Source organism: Neocloeon triangulifer, unplaced genomic scaffold (assembly GCF_031216515.1).
Source record: "Neocloeon triangulifer isolate White Clay Creek 2 clone unplaced genomic scaffold, ASM3121651v1 ptg000004l, whole genome shotgun sequence".
Classification (NCBI taxonomy): domain Eukaryota; kingdom Metazoa; phylum Arthropoda; class Insecta; order Ephemeroptera; family Baetidae; genus Neocloeon; species Neocloeon triangulifer.
The window spans coordinates 5,342,538-5,358,321 of record NW_026775547.1 but is presented as its reverse complement, the minus strand read 5'-3'; the positions used below and the strand labels follow the sequence as shown (position 1 = coordinate 5,358,321).

The 15,784-nt window shown below is 35.2% G+C and overlaps 1 protein-coding gene across 1 annotated transcript in view; it reads right to left on the bottom strand.

Annotated features, from left to right (window-relative positions):
• The window catches only part of LOC132193385 (epidermal growth factor receptor), a 99,234-nt gene extending 83,761 nt beyond the window's left edge, over window positions 1-15,473 (bottom strand). The window contains exon 1 of the mRNA XM_059614024.1: window positions 15,164-15,473. Coding sequence (XP_059470007.1) covers window positions 15,164-15,239 — 76 coding nt within the window. The 5' untranslated portion in view covers window positions 15,240-15,473. The remainder of the gene's footprint in view (window positions 1-15,163) is intronic.
• Window positions 15,474-15,784: the final 311 nt, after the last annotated feature.

The window sequence follows — 15,784 nt, the reverse complement described above, 5'->3', positions numbered from 1 at the left end:
TCCGATTGTTATGTCCACTTTCATACTTGGTCAATCTGTTGTGAGAGAATGAAAATATTTATTTAATTATTATATTATTAACTTATATTTTTATTTTAAATACGTTTCAAGATTTGCACCGTTATATTTTTGGCCTGAGTAAGTCACTTTTAAGCCAGTCTGACCACAAAGTTGATTAGTGCCGAGCTTATATGCCGTGGAAATATAGAATGCTCGCAGTTAAAAACCACCATCGTGTCCTTCTTATGAGCGCAGTTGTTGTCAAGAGGTGCGCAATTTGATCCCTTAAGAATCGACGATGTAAAAAAGCAATCGCTCCGCAGCAGCAGCAGCACAGGTGCAGATTCGAGATAGAAGAACAAGGGCTGATTTAAAGGTATATTATTGAAACTCAATATTGCTAAAACTTCTTCCGCGCTTTGAAGGCTCTGGTTACACCAGTCGAACAAAATTTATTTTTATTTTCATTTAATTTTGTATGAAATTGTCCTAAATAAATAAAAATATACAGATGATTTCACCGGTCATAAATCGTCCAATCAAAATTTGTACTTTAACGATTCAGACCTTGGGTGAGTCATTGTTGCGGAATATATATATTTATCGCGGCGGCAATAAAAAGGGTACGACGGAACAATTTACAGTGAATAAAGCATGGGGGTCAGCACCGAATTTGACAGCACATCGTCTTTCCGCGGCCGTTAGCGACAATCACGGTGAGTTTGCTCGCGTTTTTCGTCTCGCAGCGCGTCCTGGTTCGCTGCCTCGGCGCAACAATGGAACTCGCGCCTCGTTCGCCATTTGCGCCGGCACCAAGGCGGTCGGAGGAAAGACTCGGTGGCGACGGCGATCGCCGCGAACCGAGCCCGCGTTGGCGAGAAAAGTGTCTCGGCCGCCGCGATCACAATGAGACATTTCGACAATACCCTTTCATCTCTATGTGGAGCTGCTGGAGGATCAAACAAATAAAATATATTCCAGTCTGCGTCCCCTCCTCCATCAGCCGCAGAAGGAAATATAAAACTGACTGCGAAGAGTGTGACACTTACATGTGGATAGCACCATCAGCAAATTTCAGATTGGGGGACCTTGGTTTCGCGCAATAGCCGGGATTTGTTTTGATTGATGGAACCAATGGACTCACCTGAAACAAAAGAACAATACAAATTATACACTTGTCTTAGAAGGATCAAAAAGAAAAAAAATAGTACAACTTAAATTTTCAAGAAATGAAATTTCCTGCATGTTTAGAGGTTTGTTTATAATAAAATCAATTTTAAATTGATGAATATTTTTTTCACTTAATAATTTTACCATTTAATTCAATTTAAGACATAAAAAGAATAATTGCTTAATATTAAAGTTATTTTATAATTATCTGTTTTAAAATTTACTGCTTTTAATACCGTTTCATTTTCAATCGTATGACTGACTGATTGATGAAGAAAAATATTGCAATGTGATACTAATGTTTTGATCAATTACATTTCTGAGCTTTTATATGAAAATAATTGTGAAATCGTCGCGTGCGTTCCGTGCGTGCATATCAAGTTGATTTCTTGCTTTCTTCACTAGTAGGAAAAGGACGTGATTGAATTACTCATCGCAATGCGACAGTCCCTGAACCACATTTATGCAAAAATATAATGCGCAATTCCAGACGAGCCCTATTTCTCCGCGAAACAACTCTAAAGAAGAGGAAACGAGCATTTTACTTTTGCGTTTTTGTAAACACCACCACCTGTTGTCTCCTCGGAAAGAGAGAGAACTATAGTGGGGGAGTGCGCATATCACGTTACAACCTGAATTTCAATACGCAGTCTGCTGCAGGGAAACTGCAGCCTCCAAACAATAAAACGGGAAAAATATTACATAGGAGAGAGGCTGGATGCCAAAATCTAATAAGATTTAGCAATTTTATGAGATAAATAAAATCAAATTTACTGTGCGTTTAGAAATAATTATAACAATTGTGACACAAGGTTAATTAGTCTATCTTCCAAAAACCGGCGAAAGAATTTTAATAGAGCAAATTTCTATTGTAATGATTATTGATATTGAAACATCAATGGATAGCTTTGAATCAAAGCCATCATTTATTAGAGCATCATATATACAGCAATGGAATTTTAAAATTATAGTAAAAAAATTTAAAATTTGATATTTAATTATCAAAGACATTTCAACCCAAATGCATATTAAAAAATAAATTTAATATAATTTAATATTTATAATATCTTTTCACTTTTATTAATTTTTAATAATTCATATTATTTTTATTTAAAGCGTTTTGGTGAAATAGTTTTGCTAATAGTTTGTTACCTTAAATCAAGACACTAAACATCAAATATCTGTTACAAAAACAAATATATTGCCGCATTGTCATATAGGTAAAATTAACAAAATTTGGAAATCAAACTCATTCCACCAATTCGATGTAGTAAAACAATTTTAATACAATTAAATTTAACATGAACAGTAAAAGTTTAAAAACGAAAATAAATTAAAAACAACTGACAGAAAAAAATTAAACCGGGGATAAGATCGTATGATCGTAAGGTGTGTTGACACTGGCAAGTGCGTGCAATGTGCATGATAAGTCGGCGGAGATAAAAATTGGGGGTCACAGACGCACACAATGACATTCCTCAGGTTGTTCAGCAGATTATTTTTTCTCTCCACAGAGGCGGTGGCCGCGAGGAGTGCAAAATACGGCGAGAGAATATAATAGCAGCGTCTTGAAGAAGCATGTGCCTCGGCACAAAAGGTGTTTGGTCACTCGGCTGCTTCTGTGCTGCTGCGAAATCTCATTCAGCAGATAAGAAACAAAGCCGTGAAATTGAATTGTTGACGATCGTGCGCGATGCTCGCCTTTTTCTGCGTCGCAATCCTCGATCTTTTTGAAGCCATCTTTTTAATGACGCTCGTCGAGAATGAAAAATATAAAAAAACAGTCTCAAGTGCATCAGTAGTTTTCTGTCCTTGCCACCCCCACTGACCCGACAAAGCCTCTTCTGGACAAAAGAGTTTGTAACTCACACCTGACGGTATGATGCTCATGTGTTCTTTTCATATTTTTCAGTTGGCATCTTTCCAGCACACACCTGCCTCATGAGCCTTCTGATGGCTGCAGAGAGCGATTTTGGTCCAAGATCGATAGCGAGACTGATGAAACCACAAGTTTATTGAAATCGTCCTGGGCCAAGAATTAAAAAAAAAAAAAAAACATTATTTATATTTTGCAAAGCATTTTTCTTTTCAAATACAATTTAGAAGTAAAATAAAATTAAGAACAGTTAAATTTAATTTTTATTCTTAAATTTAAGACGGCGCTGATTTTCACTGGTCTTTTTTCTAAAAAAAAAAATATTTGCTTGATGCTTCTAACAAAATTAAATTACTTGAACTTCAGAAAAAAAAATGGAATTATGTAACAAAATTTACGAAAAAAAATCCCTGAGAATGCCTGAGGATATAAAATTAAACTGTTTTTATTTATTCACATGCATTTTGAATCAGAATGACACAATGCACAGAGATCTATTCCCGTGGAATGAATTTTGGCGCGGAATAAAATAAAATACAAGGAAAACTGTTCACTAGCTAAATTTTTTGTTGCATCTCGTTGTAAAATTTTGATTAATTTGACTTTGACATTCTACAAATTTCGATCATCACGCAGCCCTGAGGTGCTGAGGTGAAAAATCGCCAAGTTTTTTCTATGATCAGTTTCGTTTTCAAAGACAAATTGCCCTGCTCTCGAAATGAAGGAGAGGATTTTCTCACGTAACATCCTTTCTTGAAAGATAATTTGCCAATGGAGCTCCAACAAAAGAAACACACTCCAATAAAATCAAGTTCCAAGGGCCTTAGGGCTGTCATGCAAACTCGGCGCACCTCACGCGAGACGCTCTCCATTTTCCACGCGTCGCCGCGATTTCGTGAAAATTTATTCATATTTTTGTTATAATATTTTGGAAATTCCGAAAGGCACGCGATGAAGCTGCGGGAGAGCTGCAGTAATAAAATATGATGAATATTCATCTGAGATTCTTTATCCTTCAGCAGCATTGTTGCTACGTATTAATTACTCTTTTCTTTCGCTGCGAGAGATGCACAGGCAGCAGCAGTTCCCATGTGAAACCTGAATGCAAATGCTCTGGAAAGAAAATATATATAGCTCTGCAAACTGGATATGCTGCAGTCAACAACGAATGTCATCAAAATACGCAGCGTGCAGAGAAATGTTAGCTTTTGATAAATAAGACACTAAATATATTGCAATGGTTGACAAATTAAACTTTAAAAAATATTAAATCGGTAAATTAAAATAATTAATTATACTATATTTATAATATTTCATATTTATTATTATTTTGCTTTAAATAATAATATTTTAAATTTTGCTAAAAAATTTCCAGCTCATTAAAAATATTTAAAAACTTACATTGTTTGAAAACAATTATATTTTAATATTAGAATATATTATTTACAATTAAGTATATAATTGTGGCAGACTACAATAAATATTATGATATTGGAACTCAACCCCCAAAATGAGGATTGAATCTTGCATACAAAAATTTGGGCAATGCATGGGTTACCTGTAATTTAATTATTAACATATAATTTTAATTTCATTCATACTAAACAAAGCAACCAACTAATTTCATGTATTTTTCTTAAATAAATCATTTAATGTACAAATAAGTAAGGTGAACATGAAACTATAATATAAATTTTACAAGATCCAACATATTTATTTTAAATTTGAATTAACCCTACAAGATTTGATTTTTATTGCGTGAAAATAATGTAATAAGCCATGAATTTTTCTTTAAAACTAGCATAAAATAATTAATAATCTCTTGGTCTTGTTATAACTAATTGAGAAGAAAATATTATATTATCCCTGCTTTTCTTCAGCAAATACATACACGCGCGTCGTTAAATGCATGTTAAAGAAAAGGAGGCCTTGTAGTAAATTTCTCGGCCGAAACACATGTGTGTGCGCTTCATCGTGTTTTCATTCAGAGTCAATTTATAATTGCAAATCGACATGATTACAATGCGAGCAGCTCGTCGTAATATTGTAATTTCCCACAGCCTCGATTTATCGGTCGAGAGACGCGTGACGCACTTTGGTCGCTTATGTGAGAAATTCAAGTCGCTCCTTCTTCTCTGAAAACGCGAGAATTTCAACTTCCTTTCTTGGGAAAAAGCCGCAAAAAGTGTCACACAATGTTAATTTACACAAGCAGTGAATAAATATCTTTGTTTTCTGTTCCAACCGGCGTTAAAATTTTTACGACTTTTTTGTATAAAAAAATAAATATAATAAAAACTCGTAAAACAAACTAAATATCAGAGACAAGCAAAAGGCAGCCGGATTATTTCCCTCACACGCAAAGTGGGCGATAAAATCTCTGTGACGCTTCTCCTCCTTTTTTATGAAAAACCAAGAGTGGTTAATTTGAAAGTGGCAAAAATTGTGACGTTTTCACGCGCATTGCCATTTCTGAGTGCGCGTTTTTTGTACACCAACTTTTGAAGCTCCCTGCTTTCAATATAACGAGATATGGCGAAGGAGAAAGAGCGAGAGCTGAGAAGTAGTTTACTCGCTCTCATATTTCAAAACCACTGTGCCATGTGTTGGTCCAAACGAGGCTGGCTGGGGGATCGAAACTGCTGCTCCAGCAGCGTCTTATATAAAAAGCAGCAAAAACACAAGGGCGTGGGAGCGATGTTGTGCTGCTCTCTGAATATGACACTGCGCGAGCAACACACGGCGGCTGCGACTCCTGAATATGAGACTTTTCGAGGAATTCCTCTGCTGTACATTCGAATAAAGTGCTAGGCAAGGTGCGTCTGCTCCCGGTGACCGCAACACATTTACGATTCTAGCCATGTGCGAGAGAAACTACTTAATTTTCAGTAGAAAAAAATGTAAATTTCTTTTGGAACGTGATATTTATAATCAATCATAAAAAGCCAGGCAACAAGTTTCCCAATTAAATTTGATACGATGTTCACAAGGGTTAAAATTTCAGCTCTCTCTCAAGCTGAAAGTTATGTTCGATCATTTAAATAAAAATGAAAATAAGAAAAATTATTGCGCAAAAAATTGAAATATTTGATTTTAAATTTCGCCGGCTTTAGCTTCAGAAATAAATTATTGGGGAGAATTAAATTTGATTTTTGATATAAATACAGTTAAATATTTATATTTTATAACTTCAGCCTTTATAACTTACAAGTTTGAATGATAAAGACTTGATTTTTCACATTTTTCAACAAATTAAAAAAATCAATTTAATTAATTATTTATAAAATATACATTATAAAACTTGACTTTTAAGTGCTTCTTTTTAATTTTTCCCAATTTTTGCTAAAGCTTCCACTACCCATCAGTTTTTCTGCCTTGGTCGAAACAAATACTAAACTTTGGTAAAAAATATAAAATTGAGAAAACTCTTGATTAAGTCCTCAGCCTATCCAAGCAGGCAAACTTTGAAGAAATTAACCACATACATAAAAACGTTCGTTGGACGCTCCATGCATAGAAGACTAGTCGATTAAGGATAGACAAAATTACCCCTTAATGCGTATTAAATTATAACTCGGCATGAATGAAACCGCAACCTTGTCCTCTGTAATTTGAAAACGGAGGGCGAGGGGCATTTGTTTGGCTCGGAAAGGAGTGTCGAACACACGCAGGCCAGAAAAAGATAATAAACAGACGGCGACAAAAAGTTATAAGAGAGACCGTTTTCTGCGTTCAGGCAGGCCCTGCGTGCAGGCCCAACGCATAATCAAAATATTTGGGCATGTCCCGCAGGATATGTCTCTGCTGCAGCTTCGTGCGCCGTGATATAAAAAGTCAATTTTGTTAAACAAGTCCGTATAAAGCAGATGATACGTTAAGGACAATATACAGCGTGCAGTACGCGGCAAGTGCGCCGAAAGGGCATAAATATTTACGTCCGAAAAGGAAGTCTTTGACCTGCGGGCCATGCCTTCAATTTCAAACTTGGATAAAATCTACGCACAAGGTGTAATTCAGATTTTGATACAGAATGTACCGACAATGGATTTTGGAGGATTTTGACATTCTGATTGGAAATATGTAGATTTATGCCGATTTTTTTTTAACAAAAACAAGACTTTCTCTTGTGATTTTTGGGCCAGTTTAAGAATTTTTGTGCCCAGGCCAATTTTTGTATTATTCTTTTTTTCTTAAATTTTATTTCTGCTCAAGCTTTTTGACAACAAGCAATTTAATTTAATTTTAATAGAAGAAATTAATGAAATTAATTCAATGTCATTAAAAATCAGCGACACCATAATTTTAGGAAAAAAATTGAAATATTCTTGCAGAATTTGAAATTGTGACTTGCTAAATACGCACTTTTTTATTATTTTTATTAAATTTAAAACATATTTTTACAGCAGTCTGTATGGTTACGTAACTGCCTTTTGTGCAGATTTCACAAAACTATAAATTTATAATTAGCTGACGCACATTTGTGGGACGCGTTTTTAATTAGAATTGTATCAAATTATCGCCGCGTTTCCAGCAGCAAAACGAACGAAAATGCGCACATGCATGGACTTTGCGCTCTTCTGGGAACAAGGCTCGCTTGGCATTGCCTTCGTGTTTGGAGGTACAAAACCGGAAGGCAGCCCGTTACGCTTTTTCCTTGGGCAGAAAGAATCAAGTGCACTTGAAGCAACAGGAGCGACGTGCTGAGCAAAATACCGAGAAAAGCTGCAGTAATGGAGTTTCAAGAGCAATTTTATTGAAGAGGCAATAAATTTCAAATCAAATTGTTCAATATAAGGAAAACTTGAAAATATAAACCACAGCAGCTAGAATTTAAAAATTTTTTAATTAATATTAAGAATCAAAATTAGAAGAAATAATGTAAATTAATTTTATTTAATTTTAATTAATGCAGAGCTTTGGACTTTGAGTTTTAAAGCAAATTATTGAAAGCCAAATCCATGAAGAGCATATTAATTTTGTGCATAATTTTTTTTTATCATCACAGGCATCATTTTGAAATTTTTTAAGACTTTGATTGTGGTGGCGCGATAATCATGCATATCACGCCGACTCGCTTGTCCAAACAAAAGCAAAAAGCATTTAATGAAGTTGGGCCAGAGCACACTCAACTGGTCCAAAGCGTGAATAAACGGCCGTTGATGGCGATCTGAAGCACCGGCGAGAAGTTTTATTCGCATCAGCCGGCTTTTAACAATATCCAAACTGACAGCACCTTGTGTGCGTACATAAAATTAATATATGGGTGTATGTTTTTATTAACAGGATGCTGAACCACCTGAGGAGCTTTTGCGAAAGGAGCTACTGTTGCACAATTGCGAAACGTATCCAGTTTGTACTGTAGAGGAAGAAGATGAAGCGAAAAGAGCCTGAATGACTGCGACGAGAGGGTCCTTCCTCGTCGGCGCAGTAATAAATCTGCCTCAAAAAACTTGGGTTAACAGTTATGAAAGAAAGCAACCTCTTTTTTGGCTGTAAGTGTTGCAATCAGTGTAAAATAAGTACAGAGAAGTCCAAGTTAATGTTACAAAAAATATCAAAATAAATCAATTTTCATCGCCATGTTTATACTTCTTTAAAAAAGACAACAACAAAAATTGGAATTGCCAAATTGATTCAATTGTTTTGATCCTGATAGATGTCCTGATTAGCATAATTATTTTAAATGTATTTTTAAATGGACTTGGGAAGCGGAGTAATTATTTTAATAATATTTAAAAAAAATCATTGAACATCAAAGAAATATATGGAAATTAGATTTTCCGGGGAGTTTCATATCTTTTTTTAATAATGAATACCATTTTAAATATTGGGGAAAAATTGTTCTTAAATAAAATTATCTTCTTTCTATAAATTTAATAAAACCTTTGCAATTGAGTTAAAAACAAAAACTTGTAAAAAGTTGCTGCTATTTTGTTGTCTCTTTTTTTCGCACACAACTTGAAATAAGCCAGACAACCACGCAATTAAATGGTTCACTGATGGGAAGATTGATTTCTCTCTTATATACAACTTTTTTTCTAAATATATGTCTACGAATTGTGCCGTTTCATGTGCTGGGAGATTCCGTCGCGATTTTTATCTCGCGCATGGAGTGTCGAAAACAATGCTCATTGTGCAATTTTCTTTTCAGCTGCAATTGGCCATTTTTTGCCTTTTGTTCATGCGGCGAAAAGAAGGAAAAAAAGCTTCCTGTTTTCATCAGTCTCACGAAGACTGAATTAGCAGAGTGAGATTTATAAATATTATTTTAAATTATTTTTTATTACGATTTCCCGATCGGTCGTGATCAATCTTAATACCCACAGAGGTCCCCGATTTTCTGGGGTGACATTTCTGAGCGGGCAGACAGCACAAAATTAAGGCGGCCAACAGTCAAAAGAGTGCTCTCTTTATTTAATGACACAATGATGAGACGACGGGCGAGCAGCGACAATAATGAGGCCGAGACTGAATCGTCTCTTGGTTCGAACATCTGGCTGCAAAGCTGCTTTATTTGATTACATTTCGACTTCTTATATGCGTTCTCTCTCATGTGCGTTGTGTGACTTATGTTTCTTTCTCAGCACAGCCGACGTCACTTGATCAAATTATAATCCAGAATCCCTCTCTGCGCAGCAATAGAACGATCTTCATTGAAACGACAATTAAATATTTCAAAAGGAATCGGTTTTAAATTTAAAAAAAAAAAATCAGACTTTCTAGATTTTTAAATGGAAATTACTATTTTTTGTATATAAATAATGTAAAGAAATCCATGTTTGTTTGTTTGTTTTTCTTCTTAATTTTGACACTCTATGGAGTTCAAATCTTTTAAAGTCTTTGTGAAGGGCATCAACACACCAAACACGTGTACAGATAAAAGTACAATATCCTCTTCCGAAAGCCACTTTTAAAACAAACATCTTCATGAAAAGTCGTCTGAGAGTTTGTGTACTGACACTTTTATGATCTGAAAATTCGTGACTTCTGTGAATGGGAGAGAGATTTTCGAGTGGGCCACCCCATTCACGGCGCATAAAATCTCAAAATTGTAATCCCCGTGCATTTCCTGCCTAATAATCTTGTCCAACAAGTTCATTATTTTGGTTGCGGGGCTAATGCTTGATTCGGATGCGCCGACGTGCTTCGCGAATTTTGGTCTCCTTTTGGTACATAAAAAAATGTGAAGCATTTGGACGTACAGTCAAGAAAAACAGTTTGCACAGCAGATTAGCAGCTCTTTAGAGTCAGATTGGCAAAAAAAGGAAGCAAAAAAATGTTCAGGCGGAAGTGGGGAACGGCACAAGGTTTGTTTTATCACTGATAAGAATGATAATATCATACCAAAAATCAGAAAATGTAGTATTTTTAAATTTAACTTCAAACCTAAATCAACTAGGCAAAATTTATTTTAAAAGGTTAAAAAAATTCCAACTTCCGCTAAAGATATTTCTCTCTGATTGTTATATGTATTTTTTCCATGAAAGTTCAAGAAGTTATCAAAGGCCACGTCTGGTTGTTTATTTTTGAGCTCTGCGGAAAGATTTTATCTGGTATTGCTTTATTTAGAATATTATCGTCATCCGTACAATTTAAAAGCAATTTTTAACACAATGTGAAAAAGCATGAAAGATAATATATAGTTCAATTATAATTTTTTAGCTTTGACAGGTTTAAAAAAAATTCTAACTAATTTCATTTTATGTAACAGAAAAAAATTTAAGAAATTATTTTAAACTTCAACCTCACTTCACAATTTTTACATTTAAATTCATTTTTATTCTCTTTCATAAAATCTCATTAAATTTGACCCTTTTATTTGCTTTCAGAGGCCAAAATTTAGCAGGTTCGTGGAAAATCGCGGCGTGTTGCGTGTTCGTTGTCAAAGTAAACAAAATCCGCCAAATTAACGTCAAGCAAAAAATTAACTTTTCGGGAAGCGTGCTGGCGAAAATTTTGCCCACATTAATTGCGATAATTACCTCCATGACAAGTTATTGCGTGCATGCAAAATCCGCGCAGAGCAGTGCTGGGTTCATTCGAAAATCTCCCGCAGAGATGACAAGCTCCTCATTATTCGAGAACCCGGACACAATAATTATTTCAACGACCGGCCGGCGAAAAACTCTGAATTTTTTTCTGCAGAGATTGAAAAAAGAGGCAGCTGCGTCGTCGGCCCCGCGTTATTTCAGCCCAAAAACGGCCGTAGCAGGTTAATTTCCTGCCGTTTTATTATTCACTGGTGTCGCAACAACAACATGTAATACATTCTGTGAAAAGCGCGGCCCTCCTTTTTGTGTAGCCCGTGTGATACGCGTGGGATCATCTGTCAGAGATGCTGCTGAGAAATGAATGCGCCCTTTATGAACTTTTTTCTCAGACACACAAGTTCCTTTCGAACTTGCAAAACTCCCGAGAGGGATCGATATGATCAGGGAGAAAATTCTTGAAAATGAGTTCATTATGTAATCACAAACTGTATCTAAACCTTTTGAATTGTGATAGATAATAATAAATATTCAACAAATGATTCTTCAGAGAATGTCTTCAGATGAGAAAAATTAATTTTTCAGTCTCATCCTCAAACGTTTGTAATAAAATTTTTTTTTGAAGAACTTTATTAATTAAACTAGTTTATTCTTGTTGCTCAAAATTGATTTACTCTGAAGAAGCCAAAACTATAAAAATTTAAAAGGAAAGAATTCTTTTTTACAATAAAAAAATTAATAAATAAATAATGATTTAATAATAATTACAAAAAATATAAATTTTTATATTATATAAATTTTTAAATATTTTGAATTGCATATTATTTCAATTTTTGCCAGAGAATTCCAGAAACAAGAAGCTCTCAGCAACAATAGCCAAGTGTCTGCATTTTAATCAGGCGTACACATAACAAAAAGGCTCTCGTGCGTCTGTCTGCTGCATAAATTCGAGTCGCCGTTGCTTTTTCAGCAGATTTAATGGCCACGATATCATGCAGCCTGCCGAGGTGAGCACATCAAGATTTGAGAGCTGCTGATCCATATACGGGGCCGTGCAAAAAGTCGTGGTTCACGAAAGAGCGAAAGACGAGTTCGCAGCCAGGAAAAGAAAAGCAGCGCGCGTCGCGACGTTCTCGAGACAAGAACAAAGGAACCAGACAAATAAATAAATAAATACAGAAGAAGAAGAACACGAGTCGCTGAAAGTAGTGTGGCTGGTCAAGTATCTTCGAAACGAGCGAAGAAAGAAAGAAAGACGCGCGGCCTCTGAAATTAATTGATCACATCAGGTCAACGATCTGGTGCAGCGCGCGACTTCTTCCATCAACCGAACAAGAAGAAGAAGAACAAGTGGTCCCCGCGTGACTTTATAAATGTGATCTGTCTCCAGATGGGATGATTCATCCAATATAAAGTTCAGAAATTATATGAGCAGCAATAAGAGTATGGAGATTACGGGCCATATTGTGGCCAGTTTTCCTCCAAAGAAATCACAAATGTGAGTTGCAAAATTTGATATTTATAACAATTTTTAAAATTCAATGCAGAGTCCATTGAATTATTCAAACGTGATGCATAAAAAATATTTCATGAAAAGATTATAATCAGTAAAATTTAGATCCATAATTTTTTAAACATTATAATTTGTTTGACATTAATTGACTCAAATTGCAAAAAAAAAATTAACAAAAAATGAAGGAAAATTTTTATAAAAGCACTCATTTTATTTTCAGATACAAAAAAAAATTGTGTTCCAGTAGAAATAATAAAAAAAAAATGCCACGCACATCATGAGGAGTTTGAGCAATAAATTTTAATTTGGAACAAAATTGTAATGAATAAAAAAACTTAAATGAATCCGTTAAATTTACATTATTTGTCATCTGTCAACAATCCAAAAATGTATTGAAATAGAATATAATTTGCGTCAATTTTTAAACTATTGGAAGTTTTGATGTTAAATTTTCTCTGCTCAAACATTTCCACATCCATGCATTGAAATCACCCAAATTAAATTTCAATCCATATGAAACCCCTGAATGTGATAATAAAAATAATTTGATAACCATAAAGAACTGCATGAAGCTTTTCTAGAAATTCACACTCTTAAAAGTGGGTGAGGTGAAGCCCATTTTCACATTGCCCGCGGTCCTCACTTCCTCCATTAGCACTCCTGCTTTTTGACTGACTGAGTAAGCAAACGAAAATTTCCCACCCGATGCGCAATTAAAATCCAATCCGCCTGCAGGAATTTATTTCATTCCCTTCCAACTAAAAACGTTGAGGAAAAATCGCTGCACATAAGAAGTGGAAATTCATTTTAGCAGCGGCTGTACCTTATCGCATTCAACAGGTACTGCACAAAGGCGCGCACTCACAATGGAAAAAAGTGCATTCGTTGCTACCGATTGTGTGTGCGGGTGGATTTTATTTTTTACTCCGCGCACAAAACGCCGACCGAATGAACGACGGGGGAAGTGGAGAAGAGAAGGAACCGGGGGATGCTGGAAAACAACCCTCGCTCGGCGATCTCAGGTTTATGATCTCTCGTCGAGTGCACTCCATTAACAACATAAAGCGACCCTTAATGAAGCAATACCGCCGAAAAGCGATGGGAAAAGTCAACAAAAAAGCCTGCGATGATTATATGTTTTGCGTAGAATTCTTTTCAGAGAAGAAAATATGAAATATAGAACTTTCTAAAATATATTTTTATTTTATTTTTCAGTAGATTTTTTTTAATTTTTGATAATTTAAAGAAACAAATCTTTTCTTCAAATTTTTTATACTTGTTGATGCTTTTGCTAGATTGGCCGTGCAACAATATTTTTTTTCAAAACCCACATTAACTGACGAATATTCTTAAAAATTAGAGAGAAACACGATAATATGATAAAATAAAAATAAACAGAAAGGAAAAACATTCAAGTTTTTTCTCAATTCTTTTGACACAACTCAAATTTAAAAATAAAATCGCTGCTTCGGATTGAAACTTTTAAACGTTTTGTGAGGCACCTTGCACTTTTTTGTTGACAGATAAGACGAGCTATTTGCTTTTATCAGTATGCTGGTTGTAAAGATAACCTCAAAAATAGCATTTAAGAGCAGCCTTGTAGTGCTTGGGGTGTGTGAGGAAGAGACTGTGTCGCAAAATTGGATTACTATTCAATTTATATTAATATTTTTTATTTTTCAGAAAGCCAATTCCAACGCTTTGATTTTTACAATTACATACTTTTAAAGCGCGTTTGAAAATGACGAAAGAATCTATAATGAATACAAAAAAAAAAATATCTGCTCATGATCCCACTGGCTGATCCCAACAATATTTTTACCTATCACTTTAAAAAAGGACTGTGCTTCTGTGTTTAAATTTATAATAGAAAAAAGCATTTAAAAAGCACTGCTTATAATTTCATTTAATACATAATAACAATATTTTTCAGATATATTTTTATTTAAAAACCAAAATATGTGAAAATTAAATGTTAAATAAGAAGTAAATCACTTTTAATTTTATAAAAATATGTCTTATGAATAAGAAATAAATGCTCAATAATTGTGTTTTAAAAATAAGATTAAATTATTATTAAACTGATTTTTATTAGTTTTGTTTCATTTTTTTTACTTACGTAGCCAACAATATTGCACAATAATAATATTTCCAGTTTGTAAATTTAATATGGCATTTTCTGAGCATGCGATGGACATTTTCAAAACTCTTTGAGAAACCGGATGGATTTTGAAATTTAGGAAAACGGAGTGTTTCTCACACGAAAAACACTCATTTCGCGGGAAATGAAGATGTCAAGGAATCGCGCGGGTCCTTGGACGGCTGCGGAAAAATAATGAGAAATAATTAAAACGAGTGGCTCGACTGTTGATGAGAAGCTGAGAAGCGTGAAATACTGGCACGAAAGAAAGAGAAGCGCATTAAATATAAAAAGCCTGCGAGGAGGAAGGTTCTTGCACAGAATGAATAGAGAACCTGAGGCGAGGGTAGGGAGACCTTACAAGAGTTGTGCTGTGCCCACCGGAGCGTGAACCAAGAAGCTCTCGCAGGACACAAGCGTCTCTCTCACTAATTTTTTCCCTTTTTGATAAAAGAAATATTGAAAATCTTTCTCACCTCTTTCGACGATGACGGCGTGGCCGACGGCGACGACGGCCGCCAGCAGGGCGACGACGAGCGGCGCCGAATGCATCTCTCTTGCTGGTGGTTCTTGACTTTTCGAAATTGCAGTTTTTTTCCTGAATTAGCCACACACACGGTTCGCAGGTCGCATGGTGCTCTCAAGTCACGAATCGCGCACACAAACAAACTGACACTGAATGTTGTTCAATTTCTCACGCAGAATAATTACGGAGTTTTTTGTTTTGCTGTCTATGCGGAGAGCACGTTGCAATGCACACAGGGTCCTGTCGGCGGTGCAGCAGCAAGAACTTGACTGAAAATAAAAACTCGTCCGTGTTGTCTCCCCGCTCCGAGCCCGAGCCGCGTGTTGTAAGGCCAGGTGGGGTGGAATGCGCCGTTTTCATTGGATCATGACGACCAGGCAGTATTTTTGGAGTCTTTCCGCGCGAAGATTTGCAGACAGAGAATAATTGTACAGCATACAAATTGATTCTATTTTTTTTTTTATAAATTCAGATGCTTTTAATTAATTCAGGAATTCATCCAACTAAACTTGTCATCGTTAATATTTTTTTTCCGTAAATTTTATACCGATGCATACTTTTTAAAATAAAT